This window comes from Sinocyclocheilus rhinocerous, unplaced genomic scaffold (assembly GCF_001515625.1).
Source record: "Sinocyclocheilus rhinocerous isolate Xijiao unplaced genomic scaffold, SAMN03320098_v1.1 scaffold1214, whole genome shotgun sequence".
NCBI classification, from domain to species: domain Eukaryota; kingdom Metazoa; phylum Chordata; class Actinopteri; order Cypriniformes; family Cyprinidae; genus Sinocyclocheilus; species Sinocyclocheilus rhinocerous.
Window position 1 is genome coordinate 353,526 of NW_015627891.1, and position 9,909 is coordinate 363,434.

The 9,909-nt window shown below is 36.8% G+C and overlaps 1 protein-coding gene across 1 annotated transcript in view; it reads right to left on the minus strand.

The window, feature by feature from the left end:
• The window catches only part of LOC107736849 (nesprin-2-like), a 95,711-nt gene that overhangs the window by 39,684 nt on the left and 46,118 nt on the right, over positions 1-9,909 (minus strand). Inside the window, 12 exon segments of the mRNA XM_016548209.1 lie at positions 1,385-1,573; positions 3,251-3,613; positions 5,435-5,533; positions 5,772-5,843; positions 6,395-6,709; positions 7,597-7,743; positions 7,818-7,934; positions 8,016-8,168; positions 8,283-8,387; positions 8,583-8,768; positions 8,945-9,082; positions 9,235-9,417. Coding sequence (XP_016403695.1) covers positions 1,385-1,573; positions 3,251-3,613; positions 5,435-5,533; positions 5,772-5,843; positions 6,395-6,709; positions 7,597-7,743; positions 7,818-7,934; positions 8,016-8,168; positions 8,283-8,387; positions 8,583-8,768; positions 8,945-9,082; positions 9,235-9,417 — 2,067 coding nt within the window.

The following is a 9,909-nucleotide window of genomic DNA, read 5'->3' on the forward strand; positions in this document are numbered from 1 at the left end:
CGCCAGCTATCTCTCTCGTCAAATAACTTTAATCTGAATGAAAGTGAGCACTCAATAACTGAAATATCTGCATAGAGAGTTTCCTTAAGAAAAGAGAAGTTGAAATTCATGATGCATTGACACGTTCATGCATCTGAAATAAAGTGCTGTGTGGGTATGCAGACATGCTCATGCATGTGTTTAAAAGAGAATAAAATAGGTTGAGAGAGAGAGAAAGGAAAGAAAGAAGCAGACATTGATATGTCTTCACTCCACCCGAAAAGTAAATAACAGACTCATGTTATTTGGTTCATTGAGCCATGATATACTGCCCCACTCACTCACTTACTGTGCATTTACATTCCTAATGCTTATAAACACACAAATATAAGCATGTAACTGTAAGCATTTAAGCGCTAAGATTTAACTGCAGTGATGTACTGTAGCATTAAGAGCAAAAGCAGTTATCCAACATCAAATAAGACAATAAAATAAAATAATTATTTTGTTTCCATAGTCACTGAAACCAATCTAACCTAATCTAATCTGCTCCCGATAAGTATTTTTGTACACTGCAACTATTATTCTAAACAAATAATAAATTTTCAGTCTTACCAAAATTGTAATAGTTAAAATAACTTTTGAGAGTCTATCAATCATAAAAAAATTACTCCATTGTGTTTAAATGTACATCATGAGATCTGAGCTTGTGACCTGTGATTACTGTCATCAGCAAACACACTTTGATCTCCGAGCAGTAAAAGAGTTCACAGTTGTAAAACACTGCAGAATAAGACAGGCATTGAAAGAGCAAGGCACCAAGAAAAAGTGAAAGACTTGATTATATAGGAGAGAACTGATTTCTACAGAACTTGATAATGAAGTCTTCTAAAGTTTTAAAGAACTGAACAGTTCTACTTTTACAGACAGAAACATTAGAAGAAGATAGTATGATAGTGTCAGATTGGTCTATGATACTTATGGCAGGTTTAGAGGCAACTTTATTTTTAACAGAGCCAAATATATAAACAGGCTCAATGTGTGACAGATCTCAGCTCTGAGCACTTCCTGTCCTGTTGAGTCAGCATCAGCAACAACAGTAGGCAGAGAATATGTGTGTGTGTTTTGTCATTCTTTTATGTCAATACGTCAGAATAGATTTTAGTAATTTTTATTTCAGTTTTAGTCATTTTAGTACGTTAATTTAGTAAATTAATTTAGAGAAATGTTGCCTTGGTTTAAGTTTTTATATTTTATTTTATTTCAGTTAACTTTTTTTTTTTTCCAAATGGTTTTAGTTAACTATAATAACCTCAGTATACATTTTATCATGTGCAGAGATAAATAAAATATTAAAACATTTCCTTGACCTTTGAAATGCAGGTATATGTGTGTGTATGATCACCTGGCAGTTGTGAAGCTGTTGTTCAATGCAGTGCTGCATGGCTGCGTCCTGTGCTTGCTGTCTCGACCTCTCTAGGCTGACTTGTGCTCTCTCCAGACACACCTCCAGCTGCTCGGCCCTCTCACGGCAGGCATAGAGCAGCCCATCACTGGATAACCGTCCACCTGAGCCCCCGGCTTCACCTACGGCCTGGACAATCATACACAACAGCAGCTCAGAGCCAGAACATGAAGAGAGAAAAGAAAATCACGATAATAGATGGATAATAGAAGAAGACAGGTGTACTGAAAAAGAGAGAGAGAGAGAGAGAGAGCACACCTGGTCTGGTTGACTACAGCAGAAACAATGAGTTCACAGCAGCACAAACACACAAACACACACTGGGTGTGTCCTCTGACCCAGAGACAAACAAATTTTCACACTTTCTCACACACTCTGCTTTCTTTCTCTCTCTCAGTTTCTGTCTCACACATGTTTAACCCTTATGTTTGTTTCTCTGCCCCCTGGTGTAGTCTTTGTCTCAATAAACTGTCTCAGCTTTCATACTAGTCATTTGTCATGTAGCTTCCCTCTCTCTCTCTCTCTGTCTGTCTGTCCCTTACTCCACCCACCTGGGGCTACAACTACTTCCTGGAATGTCGTCACTTTCAAGGGCAGCTTGTGTGACAAGGAACACACTCACACACATATAAAGGAGGAACTATACTTTTGCCTTGAACTGACTCAAATAGCCTAAATTATTTTTCATCCTTTATTCTATTCCATTATACTTTATTTCTTTCTAGCTTTAGATAAAAACCCTGCTTTTGTCCCTCTTAGATGTCACAGAATATCTTGTTAAACTTATTGGTATTACTGCAATTCATAGATTTTACTTCCATATATCAGAAATATAGCCACATAGATTATTAGTAGGGACCTAATATAATAATTTAAGAACCAATCATTGGAAAAACCTATATTGATGAACCGCAAACCTGAATATTGTTGGGAACGTGTCCCCTTCAGTGTCTTTGGTGGTTATGGTCCTGGCTCATATTTTAACAAACTCTTTTCTTTGAACTCTGAAAACATACTTTCAGAAATCCAAACTTCCTTCCCAGTCCACAGAGACTTTTTATTTAAACTAATATGCAAGATTACTCACTTTTTGACGTCAGACAGACATATTTCAACACTCGACTGCCCGTATTTACATCAACAACGTCTTGTGTTCATAGAGTAAGCTAATGAGGAAGTAGGATTTCTACTGTAAAATACCAGGACTAATGATAATGATGTTTATTTTTAACTTTAGCTCATTTCATATGCAAAGAGGGTATTTACATAGTAGTATTAAAGGCACAGCAGCAAAAAATGGCCTGCTCAGTTGTAACAATCAGAGAGCAAAACAATCATAAATAAACTAAGGCTTTTTTTGGATGAAAAAAAAAAGATTAACATAAGTGGACATTAGCAGAAAAATATAAATTGATCCCATTAAATATTTTCTGCATATTGATGGATTCCTGACTCTGTGCAGTTTGTTTAACACACAGTAACAGTAATAATAATGTTAATAATAGTACATGTCAAGCTGTTAATTATTAATAATCATTAATGATTAATGAAGGATTATTTTTAAGGAATCACCTAGTTGCAAAGGTAAATTCCTGTTACTGAATCCAATCTTTGAGATCTCAGACTGCAAGAATAGCACTGAATAGGCTATTCTAGTGTAAGACAAAGAAAGAAATAATTAATTTCTCGTTTGGGTGAGCAAAGAGAAATGTGCAGATAAAATGCAACACACACTCAGATTTATGCGAGTAATTGTGTCAAGTGTGAGTCAGTGGGGTGAGATTCACTATGAGCATCTGTGCTTACCAAAGATGCACTTGCAGCCAGCGGCTCTGTTCTCTCCAGGCAGGGTTTGACTGTAATTGGTGTGTGTGTGTCGTGTGTGCTTCTGCTCTCTAACCTATGGTCTTCTGCATTTGATGGAGTAGTGTGTGTCAGAGTGTTTAAATGTTTCTCAGGTGGTTTGTCTGATGGTGTGTTTGTGGAGCTCAGGCTCTGATCACCCAGCCCTTCATCAGAGGTCATGACATTAGGTGAGGTCAACATGTCCTCTGTTTCTGTGGGTGGGGTTTGTGACTCTGAATGTTTCTTTGTGTTGTCTACGAGTGTCATGTGTGTGAGTGTGTCATTGGTGTGTGGCGTCTGTTCCCCCCTCCATGCACCCTGCTCCTGACACAGACAGAGAAAGAGAGAGACGAGCAAGAGTGAATTTTTTGTTGGAATTTATTTTTTTTCAGACTTGAAAGGAGCATGATGGTAATCACACAGGAGGTATCAGAGGGAGAGATCAGGAGAACATGCACAAGTGTGTATAAGAGTCAGTGCGTTTACATGGCACAAAAAGACTAAATACTAAACATAAATAAACCATGTCCTGCTATTCTTCTAATATTCTTGAGAAGGAAAAGGCTTACTTTTAGAGAATGTGTCATGTAAACAGCAATCATTCATGAAAAACGAATTTATCATAATACACATGCATTTAGACATAACTGTGCAGAGTGAGCAGCCATTGATTAACTGACTTTTAATGTTCACATTACATTTGTTTCACTGTTCTGTTCAACAATCCTTTTAGAGTAACCATTTTATCCTGCATTTGGATAAAAGGAAACTCAAAAAAAAAACAAAAACTGCTATACAAAAAGCCAAAATAAATACATGCCATATAAAATAATTTAGGTTCTTTTTGGTATTATAGTATTGTATTTAGTAGTTAAATGTCAATGAGAAGATACCATGCAATGGAAAAATGCACTGATTTTCCTGGTTAACAAAAATCAAGACATTTAATGCAATAATTACAATTAAATGCAGAAAATAGTAATAATGAAAAGGTAATGAAAAGTAGGTGTCCAAATTTTTGGCTGGTAGTACACAATGAAATTTGTAAATAAAATAATTTTATATCTATAGGAAACTGGCGGGACTTACTGTGCAGCGTATATAAAAAAATTGTGGTTTTGAAATGTTAAGGTCATATTTATCGTTGCTCTGAGAAATTTTGTGGGTTAACTTTCTACTGAATTCATCACAATGAACTTTGCCTGATGGCCTTCTGGTGGCGAAATATTATTTCCCTATTCACAAAGTTGAAATTTATGTTGGGTTCAGATTTGGTGAACTTTGACAATTCGTAGCACTGACCAATAGCAAGCCTCTTGGTTTGGCAGTGACTTCTGTGTGGGCAGAGATTTATATCATTGCCAAAGAGCAAAAAAATCCACAACAAGGTGCTCATTCTGTCAGTGTCTATTCAGCCATTTTTCTATAACACTATACTTCAATATTATAAATACATGAATAAAACATCTGTTTAGAAATCAGTTATTTAGGGTTGGTTTGTTTGCTAGCTGGCAGAATAGATTCTTGGCAAAATTCAGTTGAGCAAGGCTAAGTGTGAAAACACCGTTATAATATAGTTGATTATAATAGGATCCAGTTTTATTGTGCAACACCGCACATGTAAAGACACGGTATAACATGTAAACATTGATATTATGGAAATAGACAAAAGTTCAAAATGCTCTTTGGAATTATGGTACATTTACACCATATGGAACATTTGGTATAATGTTCTCTCTTGATCTGCAGAATATCCTGACAGAATTAATCAACATCATAAAAAATATTTGAAAAAATAATAAACTCCTCAGGAAGTCGCTTTAAGCCCTTTTTAAACATTGATTTGTTTGATTTATATAAAAATATTTAGCTTAATTTTACCCTCGTTTCGTTATTGTGAACTCAATTCTGAACTATTTGAAGAGATTCTCTCCTCAGAATTCTTTATTTTTTTACACATCTGCCATGTAAATGCACTGGGAATAGAGTTCTAGCTCTAGAAACATCTACATCTAGGGGTGGTAGAGGTAGGAGTTAAGACATGGAGGTTCTGTAAGGAGAGAACTACAACTAGGAGACCAAACACCTCTGCTGGCCTCTGGAAGGAGACGTGGAGATCTCTGTAACAGAGGAGGTATTGGTTACCATGTCTGCAGGAAGAGACTGGCTTTCCATTGAGGCATCCGTTTCAGATAAAGCTTCTGATACACCTGCTCCCGAGGCCACAGATGTATCTGCTTCTACCTGCAAACACAGGGAAAAAGAGCTTACATACTCTGATATGATATCTGGCCACAGTTCCAAAAGACTACAAAAAGTAAAAAATCGTTTTAAGTGGCCACTTTACACTTTTTAAAGAACACAAATGAGATTTTTTTTCAGAGCTTGCAAGGCAGCAATGATTTTGCTCCTGAATATATTACACATACACATTAATGTGATCAAATTAAGAACGGCCATTACTATAGAGGTCTAGTGTTACCTTTGAGTTTGTTGCTTCTGCTTTCTCCAAAATCTGTTCTGTAGAAGAAACCACGTCAGCAGAAACTGAGTCCTGCACACACACACAAAAAAAACATTAATGTCTATCACATGATTGGTTACCCAAGACAGATTAAGTCTAGTATCAAACTGAAGAGTTTGCTAAATAAATGTATAAAGCTCAATATGTTGTACATTATACTGATTTATCCATGGATAAGAGTTCTCTACATTGTGCCTATGAAAACCTCTTATGCATGACAGAATCATGGGATTGTATATGCATGTAACTCATGGTTTAGCAAAGGTACATAAATTGTAAAATTTTTAATAAAACAGATTTAAGCTAAACTCTATAAATATACTAATTACATTTTAGACCAAAATAAAAGTTAGATTTGCATAATGTTTAAAATTATTCATCACATGCCACATTTGCAAATGGAGATCACAGCACTTGTGATTCTCAAGTACAGGGAGTATCTGAAAAATAATAAATGCAGACTCAATTAAAGAATGGAGTCATACTGCCCCCTAGGGGATGAGGAATATCATCATCTAATCAAACTGCACTAAGAAAAGTCAAATCAGGATAATATTTATATTAAACTGGAGGAGCAAAAAAAAACCACACAAAAAAAACACTGAGATGTGACAAAGCAGAACTATGAACCATGTGATGGAAAGAGTAAGCATGTAGAAAACATGACAGTAGAAAGCAGAGGAAACATCAGGAGGTGTCCAGGGCTGAAGTCTCTGATCCCTCTGCATTACCTCCACAGTCATGCTGGAGGAAGCCTCAGAATTCAGAGAGGTGGGTGACCTTCCTCTTGCCTCCTCATCCTCATTTTTTACGCAATCTTCATAATCTTCATCTGAAGCATCTTCCTCTCCATCTCCTGGTTTATCAAAGAGCTCCTCCTCTTCCTCGGGCTCCTGCTGTCCCATCCCATCAGAGACACACACATGCACAGCAGCAGGCATGAACACAACCATGCAACCACAGAGACACACATTGCATCAACTGGTGTTATGGAGATGTTTCCTCAGATAGACAGACAGAACAATAAAAACATTTACAGAAACAAACACTGTGCTTTAAACAAATACTGTTCTTTTGTACTTTAATTTATCAAAGAATACTGAAAAAAGTAACATGGTTTCCAAAAAAAATTACCAGCAGAACCATTTTCATAATTGATAACAATAGGAAATGTTTTTTGAGCACCTAATCAGCATATTAAAATAATTTTTGAAGGATCATGTGACACGGAAGACTGGAGTAGAGGCTGCTGAAAATTCAGCTTTGCCATCACAGATATAAATTAATCAAATATATTAATTTATATTAATAAATATGCACTTTTAAATACATTAAAACAGGGTTATTTCAAATTGTAATACTATTTCACAATATTACGGTTTTTACTGTATTTTTGATCAAATAAATACATTTTTGGCTTTCTAACAGCTTATCTGTGCATTTATATAAATAGAAATGAACATTAATTTAAAAATACAAAGTAGATTATTGTACATTTAACATTTTTATAATAAATATGTGGAAATAACTACAAGAATATGATTATTTTCAGTATTAGTGTTTCTTACCACATGTAAAAGATTATTATAAAATGCATTATAAAATGAATATGTCCAGTCTATTTTTGTTGTTTTGTTTTTTACCTATATATTTTTGTTTTAAAGTAACTGTTTTATGAAAGCAATAATTAAATAAACTATGCATTCTGTGCCCAACAAAGCCCTTTAGTCATGACTATATACTGTACCTTATATTTATACACCTTATTTCTTAATTCTCATACCTGTGTTTCTGTGGGGGTATGGCTGCTCCTCTCAGAGATCCAGGTGAGCCTCTGCTCCAGTGTGGATTGCTCCACCGTCATCAGCGCAGCTCCTGACTTTTTCAACGCGTCCTCCTCTACATGCACAATCTGAATCTGACCACTCTCCTGCACACACATATTATAATCAGTATGTAATCATTGCCTCTGGATCATTAGATTCTAACAGTATTTAGTCTGACCTGTGTGTCTTCCTCAGTGATTGTGGGTGGAACACTGAGGGCCGGTGCATTGAGGGGTGTGACACAGAGAGGTGGGACAGATGTCTCCTGTACCTCAATCAAGTATTCTAGAGCCAGCTGAGAGGAGACAAATATAATACTGAGCATTGTGTAAACTGTGTTTGTATGCTTATGTGTTCATATACTGTATATGTCTACCTGTTCAAGTTCCAGCAGTTGTTTCTGTAGTAGTTTTGCTTTTTTGAACACTAGGAGTGTGTTTTCAGCTTTGTCAGGTAAACACAGACCATCCTTACAGTTCTGAATCTCAGCGACTGTCCTTTTCATCAGGTCAATCCTGCCTTCTGTTGACTGCAAACACACATGAAACACCCACAGGAATCAGGTGCTTGATAGTAACTACATCATTTTAGTCATTTCCATGTCTGGTCAAATGTTTAAATACAAGGCAAAATTTTATTTCACCTTTAGACAGTCCCGACTGATGTCTTCTTTGGTGGTCAAAGTAGATTTGATTTTGGCCACATCTTTCTCCATGACCTTCACCTCTGACTCAATGGCATCCACTTCCTTAAAAACGCACACACACACACATAAACAGATGAAATTCACAGATTCATGAAATTCCTAAAATAAACGAACTAATTAATTGAAGTTAATTATTTAATTAATCGAATATATAATTATGTATATTTAAGTGTGTGTGTGTATGTAAGAAGTCGATGGTATATCCTCATTTATTTTATTAGACGTCAGTGTGCTCACTGCTGCTGCATGCTCCAGCTGAGAGAGAGGTCCCAGCAGGCTGTGCTGCATGTCTGCCACACGTCGATCAGCATTTGAGAGCTGCTCCTCTAATGGACTGACATCAAAAACACTTCCCATCTCTGTCAGCACACTGCCGAAACCCTGCAGAGCCAGTCTCATCTGAGCAGAATCATCCAGAACCATCTAAAACACACACATACACATGTAGAGTATTATTTGACATGAAAATGATAAAGCACTTTTAGCCTAATACAAAGATCTGGGCCAGTAACCAAATACTAAGTTTAAACCCCACAGTGGGATGATACAGGTTTCTTCAGCAGTCAGCTAAATGATAATGACGTGTCTGAGGATAATACCTGCAGTGCATTCACATGACTGTCCAGGCATCTGGCAGTGGTGTATGTGCAGGGTGTCGTAAGCCAAGACTGAGCCTCTGAGATCCAGCTCTGTGACCCCTTCAACATCTCCTCATGCTCCTGCATCCAGTCACGGACCTACATGGAGACAGTTTAAATAACACACTTTAGATAACACACAACTGAAGTCATAATTCAGTTATTATTCACTGAAACTCCTGTTTTCCTTTCATTCGACTCTGTCATGTTTAACTTTTTTGCAAAGCATCATGGGAGTCTGAGCAGGTGACCTTGCTGAGGAAGGTAGTCCTCTGTTCGGCCTGTTTGGTGAGGTGTGTGTGGGTCTGCTGAGTGTTGGCCATGCTGTCTAATAACAGGCGGCACTCGTCTGGATGCATTTCATTCACATCCTGTAGCTCCACCTCAACTGTCGTCAGACGAGTGTGTAAACGGTCCAACTCGTCCCACACTCGCTGCAAAGGAACAATAAAACACTTTTTTAAATCTGTGTCTAGACTTCACAGTAGTGTAAAAAACCTCATTTAAAACATTGTTTCACAGAACTTGCACCTACAGGCTGTAAGCAAAGGCAGGTTAATTTTGAGCTTTCAGACAGACAATATTTGTGCTACAGTACATAACAGAACTGCGACTCTGTATGTTAAAAAATAAAAGTGATTTATGGATTATATATTGAGTATTTTGTTTAAAAATAGTGTAAATTAATTTAAAGGTGACATATCATGAAAATCTGACTTTTCCAGGTTTTAAGTGCTATAATCAGGTCCCCGGTGCATTTACCAACCAAGGAAGCATGAAAAAGATTAACCCAGTAACTTTGTTTTGGTAAGCCTTTTTCTGCAAGCGTCTGAGAAAACGAGCGCATCTGATTTCGCTCCCTTGGTGACGTGGCAAAAGGATCTCATTATAATATTACCGCCCCTTAATCTGTAAGTTTCCACCCA